Consider the following 19,913-nt stretch of genomic DNA (forward strand, 5'->3'; position numbering starts at 1 on the left):
GATATTGCCTTAGCTGAGCCTTGTATCCCAGAGAGCCATTATCTGAAACATTGCCTTCAGTTGGCCTTATGTTTCAGATATCCATTTTTAAAGATAAGACAGAAAACCAAGGATAACAGCAATTATTAGAAATTTTTTATTCAGCTTCGTCTGAAAGTTAAAGAAACCCAACTCAGTAATCCAAAGACTTGAGTCTTCAGATCACTGGGGGAGGCAAGAGGCACTATCAGTGCAAGTTTATCTTCAGCAGAATTCTTCGAGCTGAAAGCTTTGTACTTAGCAAATTTTTGCGAAATTTCTCAAGTTCAGAAACAGTAAAGCATTCAAAATAAGACAAAGCAATTGAAGAAAAATGCATCAGATAGCTCAAATGCTCAGAAAACGAGCTACAAAGTTCAAATGTCTCAAAGACATAATAAAGCATCGGCAGCCGCCCACACGCGGAAAATTACAGCTGCCGAGGTACATGCAAAAACAGATAAAGCAGTTTATACATCAAGGCAAGCTGAAGCAAAAAACAAGGCAAAAAATTTCAGAAGCGGCAAGTCTAAAGTTGAGCGCATGATGAACCGCAAGATTCTGAAGACGACTGCCCGAGTTCCTATGCTTCAGCCCGAGGATCAGACTGATTAGCAACGCTGGGTCCCATAGTGGCCTCAGCTCCAGCGGCAGATGAAGCAGGCTGTGCACCCTGCTGAGCCTCCCTTTCTCGTTGTTCAGCTTCAAGTTCCCTCCTCTCTTCTTCTTCTTCGGCTTCCTCAGCCGCAAGGATTTCAGCTTCGACTGGAGTTGGGAACTGCATATGAGGGTCTGCTGGGTCCTGGATCCATTCAGCACACTTGGACCAGTCCAGCTTCGGCTCAGCATGAAGACAGACTCTTCGGCACACTCTGACCCCATTCTTAAAGCCTATATCGTACTCTTCTTGGGTGTAGATACGGACCTTGAGTAGGGCTTCAGCATCTACCAGCTTCTTCTGTACCTCCTCCAAGTCCTTCTTGGATTGGTTCAGCTCATCAGTGAGCTTGGAGGAGGAATCCTTCTGCTCGTTCAGCTCTTGCTGAACTTTTGAAGCTTCAGTCTTCATTTGGGTCAGCTCATCATCCTTGACCCTCAGCTGATCCTCAGCCTCTTGAAGCTTGACTCTCTGAGCTTCACCAGCAGTAGCAGCCTCTGAGAGTTGGACATCCTAAGACTGGAGCTTTTCTTCAGCAGCCATCCTACTGGCTTCCAAAGCTTCTAGCTTTTGTTGCACCTCAGCCTGTGCAGCAGCTCCTTCTCTGATTCTGCTCTCAATAGCAGCCTTGAATTTTGAGATGTCCACTCCCAGATGATCCCGAAGGAAGTTCTCCCCTTCTATCAGTGGGGGAAAAACCTCCTTCTCCATGGCAGCGCAGAAGGTTTGGAGGGTCTCAGCAGCTTTCTTCTCATATTCTTCTCCCTCCTTCTGCTTCTCTTCAGCCGCTGCTTGCTTCAGCTGAGCAAGTTTCAGCTCCTCAACGGCTACCTTCCTTGCATGTTCAGCAGCATCAACCCTGTCTTGTAGGGAATCTATCAGCTCTACAGTGAGAGTCTGATTGTGCACAAACTGAAAACAGAGGCACAAGTCAGTTTAAAAAAAAAACTGAAACTAAACTGAAGAGCTGAATTAAAAAATAAAAGCAAGGGGAGATTTACCTGCATCATCAGCAGTTAATTTGATCTTGCAGGGTCTGGAATTGATCTGCTGGATTCGCCCATCCCAGGAGTGGCCTTCAGCGACCAAATCCTTGCCCTATCTACTTCGGTTAAGCCGGCCAAATTGTCGAAGTAGGCTGCAGCACCTTCTCGGTTCTGACCCCATATGAGATCCCAAATGTGATCTGGAATTGGAATGCGGGGGGCCGAGAAACCCATTTCTCCAGAGTGCAGCGTCTGGAATGAAGGGAAGGAAGACTCGGGAACTTCCTGAGCCTTGGATGGCTCAGCGTCTTCTTCTTCAGGAGCCTCTTCCTCCTTCTCAGCAGAGTCAATTATTATGACCTCCGCTTCTTAGTCGGGGGTGAGGACGAAAGCCTCAACCTCCCTCGCAATATCAGTTGAGAAACCCTCAGCAACGGGCTTCACAGCACTTTCAGCATTGTGCTCAGCAGCACTCTCCTGAACCTCTTCCTCCTCTGGAACCCCTCCCTTGGGATCGGGAGTTTTCTGATCCACCTCCATCTAAGGAGGTGGTGGAGGGGTCTTCGGCGGAGACTGAGGTGGTGGCTGAGGAACCCTCGGCGATCCACCGCCTTCCTCAGGTTCCTGAATGCTAATGCCGACGGGCCTCGGCCTCGTCTGTAAGTCGTGGGGGCCGATGATGGCCATCCTTCTTCTTTTGCGAAGGGGCTGCTCGTCCATATCTGATTCTTCGGATTCCTCCTAGACTTGGTCTTCGGGACGAATGGGAGCTTTCCCTTCTCTCTGTCTTTTGCTCTCTTCAGACTGCAAAACACAGGGGGGCAGGAAGAACGTGAGTAAAAAAAAAAGAAAAAAAAGAAAGAAACTGAAACCTGAAAAGCTAAGTATAACTCACCGAGGTCTTCAGCAAAGCCTCGTCTTCGGCCTCAGCTGCCCTTGCTGCTGTTTCTTCCTCAGCAGCCCTGGAGGACCCTTCTCCTCCTTCACAAGCTTCAATAGCTCGTGCAACCTCTTCGGCTGTACGAGCAGCTTCGAGTTCCTCGTCCAATAGCTGGCACCAAGGATCTCTCTTCTTCCACCAAGGTTTCTGCCGCTGATAGAGGGCAGAAGCTTCGATCTGAAAGTGAGTCGAGTCCAGATGAACGTCTCGATCTTTCGATTCAGTGATGGAGGGGGCCCGAGTCAAGATGGTCCTCCCTTGGTCAACGCCGAGACGCTCGTAGTCAATCTTGGCAGTGACCTCGTCCAGCACTGAACATAGAAAATAAGTACAAATCAGTTCAGCAACATCAAAACGCTGAATAAATTACAAATGCGAAAGCAAAGAGATAAAAAGAAAAGGCTTCGGCCCCAGCCGAAATAGCTTACCATATTTAAACTTTCGGCTGAGGCCGACAGCAGCAAGCATATGCTCCTGAAAGATGTAATGGTTATCAGGGAGCCAGGTTGCTGGAATGGTCTTCAGACGACCTCTCCCCCTTGGGTTATCAGCCTTCCCAAAAATGTTGGCCTGATTGAGATTATGATCTCCTTGGCCATCATTTTCTAAGGGACCCAAGATGAGCATCTCTGGGTCGGGATTGGAGAGGTATCGGGGGGCGCTGAAGACGAAGGGGTGGTCAGGATCTGTGGGCGCCCTAACCCAGATCCATTGGCCTCTCCACCCCTTATCCGAAGAATCGTTCGGCCACATTGTCAAATGTCGGGGCCGAGACTCAATCCGAAACCACCTAGGACCATGATGTCCATGCCCACTCTGGGTATTCGGCACCAACTTATGGATTTTCTTGAAACAGTGCAAGTTGGGGATATACTTCATAAACTTGCAGACCCACAAGTACGTCATCACCCTTCGGATGCTGACGGGAGTTAGCTGACACAGGGAGATCCTGTAGTGAATCAGCAAATCTCGGACAAATAAGTCCAGAGGGAACCTCAGCCCATACTGAAGCTGTCTTGTGTACACCCCCACATACCCCGGGGGTGGACGATGGATTCTATCTGATGCAACGGGCATTCTGCACCAGTACCCATCAGCTTCCATTATGCCGTAGTGCAGCTCTATTTGCTCAGCAAACCGGTACGCATCGGCATGCTCAACCCACCAAGAGTAGGGGCATTTCTTTACCATGGCTGAGGCAACCTCAGCGTCCTCCCATTCCTGAAATCCAGGAAGAACATCCCAAAGGTCGGCGGGGACTCCTTCGTCCCGCCCAGAAACACTCGGCTCCTCCGTTCCTTCAGGAGGCACCGATGAAATTGGGGTCGCCCTAATTCCTTCAGCAGGGTCAGACCCCACTCTTTGTCCGTTCCAGGTCTCAGTCCTGTTCCTGGGATCGGGGAATTGCCTTGCCCTTCTTGGAGCACGGGCCCTACCTCTAACTCCTCTCACCATTGTTGAGTTTCGAAGAAAAAGTCGAAAAAAGGGGAAAGAGTTCGAATTCGAAGAAAATCAAACTAAAATCAAAGGAAATTACCTTAATCTGATGTGGAATTTGCCGATCTACAAGTTGGTAGTGACGAATTTCAGTTTCTAAGTTCAATATTCCGGGAATTTGCGAAGTTTTGATGCGGATTCTTGGGTTTTCTCAAGAGTTTTGGGTTCGTGTTTGTGAAGAAGTGAGGAGAGATAGTGCCTATGATTAATCACCCATTATCCTTGGTTTTATTTCCGGAAATGGGAATTTCAGGAGTCCGCGCCTTAATTTCTCTTAAATACCTCATTAAGTAACCGTTAAACACACGTCCCTATGATTAATCACCCATTATCCGTCCAACTTCCATAAATTATCCATCCAGCCGCCGTTATTTCATTAATTGCGGTTTAAATTCAAACTTTTTGGATTAATTAAATCATTTACTTCCCTCCTTTTTTATGATTAATTAAACTCGACCCATCATACTTCCAAATCGAGTCTGGGGGGCAAGTTGTTTGGGTCCAATTTAGTCCAATTGGGCCTAGTCATTAAATGATCCAATTAAAAGCCCAAGGTCAAGGTTCAACTCTCCAATTGTGCTAAAGTCAAGATCAGTCTACAAGGCAAGTCAATTGGACCAAGGCCCACTTCTCCCATATATGCCAAGGTATAAAATCCATCAATATTACATTTTTACACAGATTCACACAAAGCCTCAAGCAATTAATTCTCTTGCATAGCTTTCTCTCTACACATTGTACTGACTTTAGCATCGGAGGGGTCTTCCTCGGCAACACCCCCGAGGCTAGTTTACGTGTGTTTGCTGTGCAGGAAATCCTCGGCCCAACATCACTTGGACCGAGCCCAGTCTTCACCATTTCATTGGACCTTCGGCAAGGTCCCATTGTTTTCACCCGAAACACCATGTACGTAACGAGACAAATTCACTTTCCAATAATGTTGATTCATGCCACATTTCAGCTCAGATAAGTTAATTAAAACTGCTACTTACTAACGTTGCTACATTTTCATGCTTTAATGTGAATTTATTAGTCCATCATAATTTAGTTCATTTATGCTTAAATTGTTCTAATATAAATTGTTTTATTCTTTGTCAAAATATAAAAAAAAAATATTATTTCCAACCTCGATTTGCATCCCTTATTACATAGATCAAATCCCTCTAGCTTTCATAAATCCTACTTCTCACCACAATTCTTCACATGATTATTGCTAGAGGTGGCAATGAGTCAAATCTGGATTGGATCGGATCCAGGCCATTGGATCCTAGATCCAAATCCGTTTTATAGTCATGGTTCCCATCCAAATTCACAGATCTAAAATCCTAGAATTTAGATTAGATTCACGAATACGAATCCAGACCATTTTTTTTTTAATAATTATTTAGATATTTTTTTTAAAAAAAAAAGTCAAACTAAAAGTTTTTTTTAAGTATACTTGGGGGATGTTTGGTTAAGAGTTTGGAAAAAAAAAAAAAAAAAAAAAAAAAAAAAACCCTATTTCAAAGAAACAAAGTATTCCTCCGCTTTTATATAAAGTTTGATTTTTCTTTTTCTTTACATACATAATTTATTTTGACAAATGTTATTGATTTATATATGAGGAATTAATGTTAGTGATTTATAAATGAGGATAATTTAGTCATCAATATGTAGTATCTTAATATTATTTTTTTTTTTTTTTATAATTTATATTTATTCACAATTAAAGATTATATTGGTTAAAATTTTACATTATAATACGTTCCAGCCAAATTGTAAAAACAAAGGGAGTTAGATAAATATGAACAATAGTAGAGACACTTAAAAATAGCTTTATTTTTTATTAGAAAACTCTACGGTAATAAATAATTCACGGGTTAGAATTCAAGTGGATCTAATTTCAAATATAGGCCTAGAAATGGGTCATGTCAAAATTTTGAAGATCTTGATCCAAATTCCATTGGGCACTTCTAATTATCACATTTACTTTGTCATATTTGGGAATGGAGATCCCTTACTTCACTATACAATCAGTTGTACTTAGAGCTAAGTGTATAACCATACTCTTCTTTTTTCTTTTTTTTTTTCCTCATTTGAAAATATAGCTCTAGGTACAACCAATTGTATAATAAAAATTGCACCTTAAGTCCCCTACTCTTAAACATTAACATGTGTCGCTAAAACTAATTGACGTGTAAGATATGTCACTTTAGCATAAACATTGTCCTTACCAAAAAATAAATAAATAAAATTCCTAGACATACACAAGTAACACAACTACACAAGAATAAAAACGAGTATCAAATTAAATATAGCTAACTTTGCTTTTCAAGGGTCAAAGAGCAGCCAAAGAGCCTTTCGACCGATGGAAGGGACTAAATAGTAAATACCATCCAACAAAACCTATTAAATGAATGTTTCACCAACAAAAAGGCAAAGTGAATGTTTTTTCCCAACTTACACGTGCTCTATAGAATAATAAATTGATGTTGCTAAATGGGCCGGGCTGAATCAGCCCAAAAGGGATAATTACCCTTTTTCCTTGAAATCAGATTATAGTGGGAAAATTCAAAAATTGAGATCATGCTCTCCTAATCTCCTTCTCACACTACCAGACCACTTCCACAGTTCCACATCCAACTCTAACCAATTCGATGTGAGTATGTGACCATGGCAAGCCAGTCGATGACCGTTCAGTACATCGACTCCAATCTTAACTAGTCTGTCCACACTAGGGCAGCAGCACATTGCCGCCTTAAGAGGCATAGGGACAGAAATGCAGGTAAGCTGCCTGAAAGGTTATAGAATATAAACCAGCATTTTCCATTCTGCTGAAATAATGAGGCAGTTTGTTAACAAAACTTACATGATTTTCCTAACGTCACAACTTTTCTACTTCAAATAGTAATTCCTAACTGTTTTGAGTCAAATTCCAACAAGTTCATAATGTCAAGTATAATGTGCATTTGCAGAAACCAGAACTAAACTCGAGAACAATGCAAACAAATCATTTACAGTTAAGAACTTGAGACTTTAGTCTAATCGATAAGTTTAACAAAATATAGAAGCAAAATCCAAAACCTGTGACACAATACACAAACAATCCAGAAGTTTCATTTACCCAAAAGAAGCATTTTGCCCTATATGAATTTACATACTTCGTATATAACAGCATATATGTGGATGAACTAGAAACAAACTTCAGAGTTCTGAGTTCTGACATTAAAAGATTGGATCTTTAATTATTGACACCATTTCCTCCCTCAGACACCCCCCTCCTGATGGCCCTGAATCTCAAATCTGCTACACTTTCACCAGAAAATATGTACCATTCAATTACGAGAATGCATACAGACACAGGATAACTAACACAAGCAGCAGCAGCAGCACATGAAAGTAAAAGCTCAAATAACTCGAAATGTGAGAAACGAAATCAATTATATTGATTGATTGATTGATCATCAAGTATCCGAAGAAAAAGAAACTAACATATCAGCTCTAGTTATACTCCCAACTGGCCAACTATACAACAGAATTACCAACACTTCTGCCTGAAACCCCTGATCCACAACCACTTCTACACTATAATTCCAATTCCAATACAATTACAGTAGAACTAATCTACTTGTATCATACCCTACCACTGTCAATGGACAGCAACCTCAAAACTCCCGCGACACCACCAGTCGATTATCTCATTTTCACTGCAACACCAAACAAAAGGAACCAAATTTTACAATCCCATTCAATTAAATCAATATACATCACAGGCATTTAACCAAATGAGGATTAAGTGAAGCTGATTAACCAACCAATAAGGCGAAAAATCACATTTTTCCAAGAACTACATTGTCAAATGATGATTAGATTATAGCTTGAATCTCAAAGTTTTAAACTTTCGAACCCGAATTCAATTAAGAAATGAGCGCCAACAAAACATCAAAAGAAAAATATCACCAAAATTCAAAGAAAAACCAAAATTTCACATTCAGTTAAATAATTTATTTTAATTAATGATCGAATTATACCTTTCCGATCTTAGGAGGATCCGGAGTCTCATTAACTTTGTACATTTCCGGCGAAATCTCAGACAACCATAGCCCCGGATAAAGCGTCTGCAAGATCAAAACAAAGGCGAATAGAAAACAATCAAAACTCGAAAATTTGATCAAAAATTGAATTCAAATTTCCCGCAAAATTCAAAGAAAAATGAAGTTAATTGCGAAAAGAAAAGAAATTAATCAAACTTACATCCAATTGTCTCTGAACATAACGAGATCGTTTCTTCGGTTTCCGGGGAGGTCTTCTCCCCGTCATCTCCACAAAATCATCCTCAATCTCATTCCTCGACAACGGCACCGAAAACTTCGTTCTCCCGCCACCTCCCCCAGAAACACAAACCTCCGCCGGCACCGTCGCCGGCGAAATTTCGACGGTCGCCGGACTCCGGCGAGTCCGGAGATTCCACGGTCGAGATTCCGGAGGAGGAGGCGGTGGAATCGCAGGGGTAAATTCGGAATTTCCCAGATAATCGGCGTGAATTTTACCGACTTCAGAGCGAAGATTGAGCATTAGCTTTTCTCGAATGACTTCGATTTCATTGTCGACTTCACCGCGGCGATTCGACGGCGGATGAGGAGATCGAAACGACGCGTTTCGGCGTTTCCGGTCGCCGGAAGAAGCGGGGATTGAATCGGAAACGGCGTCGTTTGAGGAAGAGGGGTTGTTGGAATTGGTGATTTTGGCGCAACGAAGAAGTTTTTGAGTACCCCAATTCAAGCGTGGTGGTAAGGAGAAGTTATGGAGAGGTCTAGATCTTTCTGGAGCCATCGCCGCCATATATGTGATGATGAATTTCTCAATCAATTTTCTCTCTCTTCCTCTCCTTCTTCTTCCTGTTCTTGTTCTTAGTGGGTGTTTTCTGTATCTTCTGGAATCTGGGTGTTACGCCATTGATGAATTGGAGTAAAGGGTGATTGATTGATTGGATTTCTGGGAATTTGCCTGAATTTTTAGCCTGAATTTTGCTTATGAAATTCTGAGATTTTTGGTAGAAATATGGAGAAATTTACAAGTGGGATTTTTTTTTAATGAGATTGGAATTAGGATTTTTGAGATTTGAATTGTATTTGAGATGAAATTGCTGAGAAGAGAGAGAAAGAGAGAGACGGAGAAATATGGAGGGGAAAAGGAGGAAGAGAGTTGGACAGTGGAGGGAGGAAAGAGAGAGAGAGAGAGGAAGAACCGAATTTAACGTTCGGATTATTTTTGGGCTTTCTTTCTCTTTGTTTTTCTCGTGTTGAAAAGGGTTTTTTTTCTTTTTTTTCCTCCAATAATCGATTGATATCAAATTAATTACAACAATTTGATTGGCGCAAGTACAATTTGATTACACTCTCTCTTTTTTCCAAAAAAAAAAAAAAAAAAAAAAAAAAAAAAAAAAAAAAGTTTCTAATTTATGAACGATAAATAAACGTTGGCTGTTCACTTATGGCCTGTTCTCTTCAGCTTATTTCAGTTCAGCTCCAATAAGTTCAGTTCAATTCAGTTATTATCTTAATTTCCTTCTCTCATAAAATGTTCATTTCAGTTCAGCAATAAGTCCAGTCCAGTTCAGTCAATTAGAACAGGCCCTTAGTTTGTTTATAGTGTCACTTTAAGTTTTGCATTATTTGTATACTAACTTTGACTATTTCTATACATAATGTCAAGAAAAGTGCGTGAATAGTGCAAAAGTCAAACTATTGTAATGTCTAAAACGAAGGTAGTATCATTTCTTAATAATCTTGTCTTGAACATTGTCCTTCACAATGAAATTTATAAGAGGCAATAAAAAGAAGTATTGTAATGAGATTTGTGTATCACCAAAATTTTCATTACTACTTTAGTGATGATTTTCTTCAAAGATGAAGATCGGGATGGTGAGAAATTAAGATATGCAGTTGATATTTGCATGGATACGAGCTAGGTATATAGTTAGAAACCTAAATTTTGTTGAAAAAGAATTCCCCTCACGATCATGGTTAAGACTTCTGTTACTCGACTCCTAAACTCGTGGAACAAAGATTATTCCTAGATACTTTATGTCCACGCCTAAAACATCCGTTATCCCTAAACTCGTAGAACAAATATTATTCCCAAGTAGTTTGCAGCCATTTCCGTTACACTCATGGAGTAAAGATTCCCAAATACTTAATTCGTTACATAAATACTAACAAAATCACAATATTAAGACCTAATATTTTTTTCCTATAAGTTAATGTTACGGAGTATCATTTATTAGGATGAATGAAAGATAGAATAGGACTAATATTATATTGTGATTTTTACGGGAGAAAAATAAATTATATGAGATATTGTTTAATTCGTCTCAACTTATACACGATTAAAATTCAAATTTTACCAAAACAAAATTATATATATAAATAATTTAAATTATGCATCGACAAATTACAATAAAACATTGTCTAATAACCATTTTTTTTTTTTTGGGCAGAATCACAAACCAATTAATGTTACATACTTGTAATTTGTAACTTTAGATGCCAAATGTTACTATAGAAACATTCTTATGCCAAATGTTGGTTTAATTAAATTGTAACGTTAGCTATTTTGCCCATTGGTAGATACGTTCATTCGTAGATTGGTGTTAGGGGCAAAAGTGTAAAAGTACTCGCCTGGTTTGTTTGGCGGGCAAAATGTGAAGGATTTTCGAGTACAATATTAAGATTTATTGAAATGGTTTTCCTTTACCACATGGTTTTGGTGAAGCTCATTTTTAGGTCTTCGATTGTTTGGCTTAACAAAATAAAATTTATAATTACTTTTTCTTATAATTAAAACTTGGATTTTGGGCCAAGAGTTCTTGTTAAATTTTCTTACAATCCAAGCATCATATATACGGAGTTATTCATGTATTTTTTTTTTTTTAATCTTTTGTGCTTTTCTTGATAAATAGTTATGACCTATTTTTCACAGTAGTTATACTTCATAATATTTTTAATTCAAGTTTTTTATCATTTTCATAAAAATATTATTAAATATGTGCGTGACATAATTAATTAAAATTGATAAAAAATATCAGAGAAATACACCTTATTTTCAATTGAAGGTATGTTATGAGACAAGGAACATAGTACAAATATATGAAGTAGTACTTCATACATTTTGTAGGATGATTATTGTCACAGATTCACATTGTGTCTCAAATTCTCAATCGATTGGCAATTTTTTTTATTGAACTGGTGATTCTGTGAATAGTGTAATGAGCTTAGGAAGAATAAACTAATCCTTAATATAAAATTTTTAAAATCTCCTTTGCATATACATATATAATGTGTATGGACTAGGGGTTCTAACTTCATTCTAAGCTATTTCATCATTTGAATAGAAATGTTAAACTTCGTGTATGAGAGTGTGGAGATGAGGGACAACAACTATCATATATGAGAATAAAAAGTGAAATAGCCTAACTTAGTGCAAGGAGATAAAGCTCAGAACTTTAGAATGCAGAGAGAAGAAGAATAGAAAGGAAGGAGGCAGCAGAAATTAGGTCATTCTCATTATTCTTCCAAGGACTCAGTACAGCAGACTATATAGTAGCTAAAGGACAAAATAGCAGGTGAGGTCTAGAGCCAATCACCATTACATGATCATTACAGACAAAAGGAAATAACGGCTAAAAAGAAGCATATTACTAAAGTGTCCTTGGAGCTAGACAGAGAGAATGAGCAGCAGGGCAGTAGAGCAGATTCATGTCCTGCATTACCCCCCCTCAAGCTGAAAGGTAGAGGAACGAACTCCCAGCTTGAGAAGAAGATCAGAGTGCTGTTTGACAGACAGAATCTTTGTGAGGACATCTGCAACTTGACTAGAGGAAGCAACATGCTCAGTTTTTATGTCACCATTCTTGACCATATCTCTAACATAATGACAATCTATTTCAATATGTTTGTTCCTTTCATGGAGCACAGGGTTTGCTGCAATTGCTATGGCTGCCTGATTGTCACATTTGAGAACAGCAGGTGCTAAGTGGTTGAGAGTGAGATCCTTCAGCAAAGCTTTGATCCAAGTAACTTCACAGGTTGTTAGAGCCATAGCTCTGTATTCTGCTTCAGCTGAAGATTTTGCTACCACTGTTTGTTTCTTGGATTTCCAAGAAATTGGAGAATTTCCAAGTAGTATGCAGTACCCAGTAGTTGATCTTCTAGAAGTTGGACAGCTAGCCCAATCACTGTCACAGTATGCTGTAAGCTGAGCAGCAGAAGATGAAGCAAGCAATATGCCCTGATCTCTTGTTACAGCAAGGTATCTCAAGAGTCTTTTGGTAGCCTGCATATGTATTGAAGTTGGGGAATGCATAAATTGGCTCAGCATTTGAACTGTAAATGAGATGTCTGGTCTAGTTACAGTAAGATAGATGAGCTTGCCAAGAAGCTGCTGGTAAGGAGCTGGATTTTGTATTGGTGTTCCCTTGTCAGCACTCAGTTTCAAATGACCATCCATTGGCAGCTTTAAAGGTTTCACACCCAACATCCCATACTCATCAAGCAAGTCTGAAGTATACTTTCTTTGAGATATGAAGATTCCTTTCTCAGATCTATCAATTTCTAGCCCAAGAAAATATCTCAGTTGTCCCAAGTCTTTCATGTGAAACTGAGATGAGAGTAAGGACTTGACTTTGTTGATTTCTGTCAAACTGTTACCAGTGATCAATATATCATCAACATAAATCAATATTGCTGTAAATTTTGAGCCAACAGTCTTAGTGAACAGGCTATAATCTGCCTTTGACTGAGAGAACCCAAAAGAGAGTATTTTTTTCAGAAAGCTTTGAGAACCACTGTCTGGGTGCCTGTTTCAAGCCATACAAAGACTTGTTCAATTTACAGACAAGTTGAGTGTTCTTGTAGGGAACTGCAGCATCAGTTTGAGGTTGAATCCTGCTACCAAAACTAGTATAACCCTGAGGCATTGTCATATAGACATCTTCCAGGAGATCACCATTGAGAAAGGCATTTGTCACATCCATTTGAGTGGTATGCCAACCAAACATAGCAGCTAAGGCAAGGATAGCTCTTACAGTGGTCATTTTTGCCACTAGGGCAAATGTTTCCTTGTAATCAACACCAAACTACTGTCTGCAACCCAGAACTACTATTCTTGCTTTGTGCCTTTCTATTGTGCCATCAGATTTAAATTTGGTTTTGTATATCCATTTGCATCCTATCACCTTTTTTCCAGGTGGCAAAAATGTGACATCCCAAGTTCCAGTCTTCTCACACTGAGCAAGTTCCAAATTCATGGCTTCTATCCAATGCAATTCTTTTACAGCATGTTTGAAATGCACTGGATCATTTGTTTCTGAGAGAGTGGTGAGGAAACAATGAAATTCTGGATGAACAGATTGCAAAGTGACATTTGCTATATGTCTATCTCTTCTGTTGTTTGGCTTGACATAATCTTTCATCCAAGCTGGCTCTTTTGTTGGTCTAGAGCTTTGTCTGGTTGGTTGAGGTGAAGTTTGGGCTATTTGAGAAGGTTCTGGGTCAGTTATAGTGTGCTGTGCTGCAGCATTGTCATCTGCTGCATTGTCAGTTGCTTGAGCTTCACTGTCATCAGCCAGATCAATATAGGAAGTGAGATTTGGGCTTGAGGTGTGAGGAAGAACAACAGGAACTGGTTTCATGAGCTGATCAAGGGATTGAAGTTGGTAAGGGAAGATTTCTTCATGAAAAATCACATCTCTTGAGACAAAGGTTTTTTTGGATGTTAAATCAAGCAATTTATATCCTTTTTGTGTTGCAGGATAACCTAAGAAAACACAAGGTAATCCTCTGGGTTGAAATTTGTCTTTTTTGTTTGAGTGTGTGTAGGCAAAGGCAAGACAACCAAACACTTTCATGTGGCTGTATTCAGGGATCTTTTTGAACAGCATTTCAAATGGAGTTTTGTTCTTCAGAACTTCAGTTGGGAGTCTATTGATTATGTGCACAGCTGTCATCACACAGTCACCCCAAAAAGAAAGACTCAGGCCTGCTTGAAATCTGATTGCCCTAGCAATTTCCAGAATATGTCTATGTTTTCTCTCCACTCTTGCATTTTGCTGTGGTCTATCCACACGAGAGGTTTGATGCACAATTCCCATGCTGGCAAAGAAATCTTGACAAGGACAATCTTCAAATTCCAAAGCATTGTCTGATCTCAGAATTTTTATTTTCCTGTCAAAGTGATTATTGGCATAGTTGTTGAAGGCTTTGAACTGAGTGAGAGCATCTGACTTATGCTGCAACAAATACACCCAAGTCATTCTTGAAAAATCATCCACCAGGGTCAAGAAATATCTGTATTTGCCTCTAGTGCAGACCTTGTAAGGACCCCATATGTCCATGTGAATCAATTCAAAAGGTGTCTTGGCATGTGATTCACTCAAACTGTAAGGTAGCTTTGTTAGTTTTGCCATAGGACAGGCCACACACACTTGATTATTCCCTGAGATGGTTTGTCTCACACACTCAATATGTTTCAACTTGCTGACTGAGGTATGCCCCAATCTGTGATGCCAAGTAGCAAATGATACAGTGTTCCTTTTTGATGTTGCACTAAGAGAAGTATAGTTACAACTATCACTGTCACCTTTATTCAAGTGACCAATTGACAGGCTAAAGTCGTATCACCTAATCAAAAGTAATTACCTAAGTCCTCGAACTAAAGTAGATAGGGAAGTAGGGTCGAATCCACAGGGAAACTGGTCTTTCTATTCCTAATTAATTATTATAATCTAAATTATTAAGTAACCAAAATATTATTGTAAAAGGGATAACTATACTACGAAGGGTAAAAGTATGGAAGAGTAAAGGATAGAGAAAAATCAATGAATTAAAGACCTAGGGCATATGTTCACCAATAAATAATAATCCAGGGTAAAATATAATAATCGATCATCAATGCATCAATTAACCAGATTATAAAGGGCTTTCGCTACGTATTACTGTAACACCCCCGATTTACTAGCTAATAATAAAAAAATAAATAAAGGAAAATAAACAACCTTTAAATAAAATTGCGGAAGCATACACTTAAATCGGAGGTATTACCGCCACACTCGACAACCTGTCAAGTGTTAAGGCTTACAAAATCCCAATACTTACAACCCAACAAATCTAGGTGAGCTATTTATACAACTTTACAAGCTTGATATAAAAACACTAATCGAAACACTTGAGCTCCTTTAGCTACGATCACTTGATCAACCTGCTTAAACAATCTTGACTGCTCACCATTAAGGACAAATTCCAAAATAGATCGTCGTAGGGCCACCATAAAAAAAGACATGGCCGCAAACACAAGTAGCATAACAAAATAACACACACACGTCAGCAAAAAGCTGAGTAATCATCACTTATCAAAATATAATTAAACAATATATATAATAATCAATATAACTAGCTCACTTAGCAATGTAGCCCGAAACTACATTCACAAATTATACCAAACTCAAGGGTAAAATTAACTCCATCCATACTCCGAAAGTAATCCTCAAATATAATAATACGATAATTTGCTCAATTAACTCATCTAACCAATAAGTGTGCCACGCTCTTTGTTCTATACCTAGCCTTGGACATGAGTAATTCGAATAATAAACCAGCAAGTATAAAAGAACTTGAATACTCCCAATAATTAGAAAACACCTTGAACCAGACCACATACGGGCCAATTCCCACTGTAGGGGACCATAGAAAAATATATAAATAATAAAGATTGTACCTCATTCTTAACTCATGATTATCAATCTCCTTACCAACATGCCAAGGACTAAGGTCTATAACGCCGAGCCTCAAACCAAGAACAAAATAATAATTTCAACCTTTTTGATCTCATACATCGATCAAATAATCATAAACTTGATAATAAATAGTATCTCAATAATGGCACAAGTTCCCAATTCTTATATGACGACATATTCGGTTCATAAAAAATCTCAACTCTTATATGGCTAATACTAGTACCCAAAATTAATTAATTTTCAACCCAAAAATAATACTCTGTTTTAATAATCCTAAACCTCAATAAAACAATACTCCCTATAGCAACAACATTAAAACCCTAGAAATTATCAATCATAAACAATTAAACTAATACGATACTCATATCCAATCAAATTATATAACACCAATAATCAATCATATCATATACAAATTTGATCACACGAATTACAATTATAAAATTTACCCATAAAAATAATACAGAGTACTAATAACAAATCATATCACACATAATAGTACGAAATATAATACAAACATCTCTAAAAGTTTCGTGTGATTACCTTCCGACTAGTTACAATCTGACCACAACATTCAAGACCAAGTAATGTGCACTGACGTTGCAATTTGTGGGCTTTGTTTTACAAATCCACTGGAGTTTGGAGAATTAAATATGAAATGGATATTGAAGAATAATAATGAAAGAAAAACTTTAATGAAATATCAAGTTTTGGGGTTGGATCATGGAAGTCACGCACAAAAGAGATCGTTCGGCAAGCCCTTTTCTTTTTTTTTTTTTTTTTTTTTAATAAAATATCTTTTGAGAGTTAATAATATTTTTAGGGTTAAAAATAGTTTATATAAGTTAAGTAAGAGTCCTACTAAAATTAAAATAGGGTTTTAAATCTTTCCGAACTCTAAAATAAAAATATGAGATTAGGAAAGTTATTTAATAAATAAAAATAACTATTTTTTTTTATAAAATATAATATATTAAATCATAAATATTCGGGTATTACAATTACAATCACAGAATTAATTTACCGGTATTAAATCTCATCTCTTCAATCTTGACTTAACCATTTATAAATTAACCTGCCTATTGAAACTAGACCTAAACATCAATTCTCATCTCTCGAATCTCGAATTAATATTGTCAAACTCATGCATAAAATATCATGCCTAATCTAGTCACAGAGCATTAAATCAATCAATAGGAAATTAATTAAGCATTGATAATTAACAACAATAAGTTACCCCTTCATATTATTTATGGATCCCCACAAACCCTAGAAAGAAAACTACTAACGCATAATTAAATCTAAACTAATCAAAGCAATAAAAGAAGACATGATAGAAGAAATAAAATAAATAACTGAGATTAAACCAAGAGTTGTAGAGAGAGAAATAAGAGAGATAATAATACTAAGAGTTAATTAAGGGAGAGAGAGAAAAGTTAGAGAGAGAAAAAGGAAAGAAAAACTAACTAAAAACTAATCTTCCCCTAATGAAAAGGAAACTAAAACTAATTAATCTCCCAGCTAAAAACTTGCCCCCCCCCCCCCCACGTACTACTACCTCCCTTATTATATACTACTAAGAAAAGTCAAAGGATAATTTTTGTGGAATCAAACATCTACTCCAACTCAAACTCCTCCTAGAAGCAAATCAAGTCCACCGACTTTTGCTTTCCTACCCAATTACGAAATCTCAAATAACAAGATCTGCGGCCCGAGTTTGCTTTGATCCGCTTGATTGGACCCGCGTGAAAGCTCAGAGATTGAAGCCCAGTAACTTTCTTGCAAGCTTGGATTTGTACGTTTGAGCTATTTAGTTATTTGGCTCAATTTCTTTCCTTGGTTGGTCCATAGTAATAATAACTTGTAAAATCTTGGACGTATCGAGCCCTTAATCACCGAAATAAATTTCTCTAACTCGGCCTTGGGCTTAAAATATACGGTCATAAAATACGATCCGACTCTAATATTTTCGTAGTGGCTTAATAAGCTCGGGAATCGTCATAATTCTCCAAATTCCTACAAAATAATACCAACTCTACAAAAACACTAGAAAACGTATATTAGTAATAAAAATAGCTCCGTAGAGCTCAAATAAGCACAAATATGACCATGGGACGAGGGATAAATATATATAAAATAGACTCATCACCAATCAACTGAGTCACACTCAAATTCTAATCAAATGGTTTGTTAACCAAGTAGTACAGTCCATTTTTCATTTTTCCCAAACCTTTGATTTTGTTTGAGTTCATGTCTTTGATTACACAATGAGTTCCATAGAAAATCACTTCACATTGTGAATCTTTCACCAGTTTGTTTACAGACAATAAATTATGTCTGAAGTGTGGTACACAGAGTACATTTTTCAGCACCAGAGAATTTGCAAGTTCAGCAGAGCCAATATGTGATATAATTGATGTGTCTCCAGTTGGCAAGTTAATTTTCAGCTGTGTAAGGACCTACTGAGGTTTTGACAGATTTTTCACTGAAGAAGTCATGTGATCTGAGGCCCCGGAGTCAATTATCCATTCTTCACACACACCAACAGCAGAGAAACAGGACACCATTCCAGAGAAACATTCCAGTTCTTCATCTGTTTCTTCTCCTTTATGTTGCACTGCAGCACCAGAAGAAGTACTATGGCTGAGGAGTTTAGCAAACTGCTCCTGAGTTAATGTTATGCTGCTACCAGTGCCTGTGCTAGCAGTTGCTGCAGTCTTGGGAAAGGACTTTGCACCAGACAATTTCTGGTCTTGAGTCTTTTCAGCAGTCTTGGCTGCAGGATGTGTTTTGTGTTTGTGATGCCATTTTGGATACCCAATGACACTCCAACACCTTTTTTGAGAGTGACCCTTACCACCACAAGCTCCACAAGTCAAGTTTCTTTCATTTCCCTGACCAAACTGCTGTGTCTGTTGTCTGCTATACATGGCTGAACTACTAGGTTCAACAACACCAGAAAATTCAAGAATTTCCCTCTGGCTTTCCTCTTGTTGCAACATTGAGCAAGCTGACTCAACTGTGGGAAGGGGTGTCAACATTAAGATTTGACTTCTCATAGCACTGTAATTGTCATCTAGACCATTTAAGAACTGAAACAGTCTGCTTTCTTCTTGATATTTTGCAATAGCATTCAACAAGTTTCTCACATCTGCTGTGTTTTCAGTTACAGTAGGCAATATATTCATAGCATCCAGCTCTTCCCACAAACTTGTTGAGGAAGTGTAATACACATTCACAGATTCATGATTTTGCCTAAGATTGTATATGTTTCTGTTCAATTTATACTTTCTAGAGCCATTAGCCATTGAAAAACACTTTTCTAATGGAACCCATGTCTCTCTAGCAGTACTAACATACAAAACAGATTTCTTTATAGTGTCTGATAAACAAGCATGAATCCAAGAAATTACCATGGAGTTGCATGTATCCCACTATACTGATTTAGCAGCATCAGCAGCATATGTAGACTTCAGCACAGTGCCTGTAACAAAGCCAAGCTTTTTCTTCGAAGATAGAGCAATCTCCATCGATCTCCTCCAGGATCTGTAGTCAGCTGCTCCTGTAAGCTTGTCAACAGAAATGGAGTATGAGCCATCATTCAGATGCAAATACAAAGGACTGGAAGTATCAGCAGCCATGATGGTCTAATAAAGATGAGATTTTTATGAAGAAAAAGGAAAAATATGGAGTCTTTATCAATCAAATGAGATTATCAATGACCAGAAAGAAAACAGAACTGAGGTAACAATCCCGATGTTGCACTATTGGCTCTGATACCATAAAGAGTGAAATAGCCTAACTTAGTGCAAGGAGATAAAGCTCAGAACTTTAGAATGCAGAGAGAAGAAGAATAGAAAGGAAGGAGGCAGCAGAAATTAGGTCATTCTCATTATTCTTCCAAGGACTCAGTACAGCAGACTATATAGTAGCTAGAGGACAAAATAGCAGGTGAGGTCTAGAGCCAATCACCATTACATGATCATTACAGACAAAAGGAAATAACGGCTAAAAAGAAGCATATTACTAAAGTGTCCTTGGAGCTAG

At 38.3% G+C, this 19,913-nt stretch overlaps 2 protein-coding genes across 2 annotated transcripts; both read right to left on the bottom strand.

The window, feature by feature from the left end:
* Window positions 1-7,502: 7,502 nt before the first annotated feature.
* Window positions 7,503-9,384, bottom strand: LOC145612169 (uncharacterized). Its single transcript, XM_081667545.1, has 3 exons — window positions 8,333-9,384; window positions 8,110-8,196; window positions 7,503-7,785 (listed from the first exon to the last, which is right to left on the bottom strand). The coding sequence occupies exons 1-3, from the start codon at window positions 8,918-8,920 to the stop codon at window positions 7,783-7,785; spliced, it is 678 nt and encodes a 225-aa protein (XP_081523671.1). The 5' UTR covers window positions 8,921-9,384; the 3' UTR covers window positions 7,503-7,782.
* An 8,941-nt stretch (window positions 9,385-18,325) lies between these two features.
* LOC145612675 (uncharacterized) lies at window positions 18,326-19,282 on the bottom strand. The gene has a single exon (XM_081667996.1). The coding sequence runs from the start codon at window positions 19,280-19,282 to the stop codon at window positions 18,326-18,328; it is 957 nt and encodes a 318-aa protein (XP_081524122.1).
* Between the last annotated feature and the right edge of the window lie 631 nt (window positions 19,283-19,913).

Source organism: Chenopodium album, chromosome 24, assembly GCF_948465745.1.
Source record: "Chenopodium album chromosome 24, dcCheAlbu1.1, whole genome shotgun sequence".
NCBI classification, from domain to species: Eukaryota; Viridiplantae; Streptophyta; class Magnoliopsida; order Caryophyllales; family Amaranthaceae; genus Chenopodium; species Chenopodium album.

Bases quoted from the DNA above. Each gene is read 5' to 3' on its own strand.
- LOC145612675 (XM_081667996.1), bottom strand. From the start codon at position 19,282: ATGGTAATTTCTTGGATTCATGCTTGTTTATCAGACACTATAAAGAAA.
- LOC145612169 (XM_081667545.1), bottom strand. From the start codon at position 8,920: ATGGCGGCGATGGCTCCAGAAAGATCTAGACCTCTCCATAACTTCTCC. The intron at 8,197-8,332 runs GTAAGTTTGATT...TTGATCTTGCAG, and splicing joins ATGTTCAGAGACAATTGGAT to ACGCTTTATCCGGGGCTATG.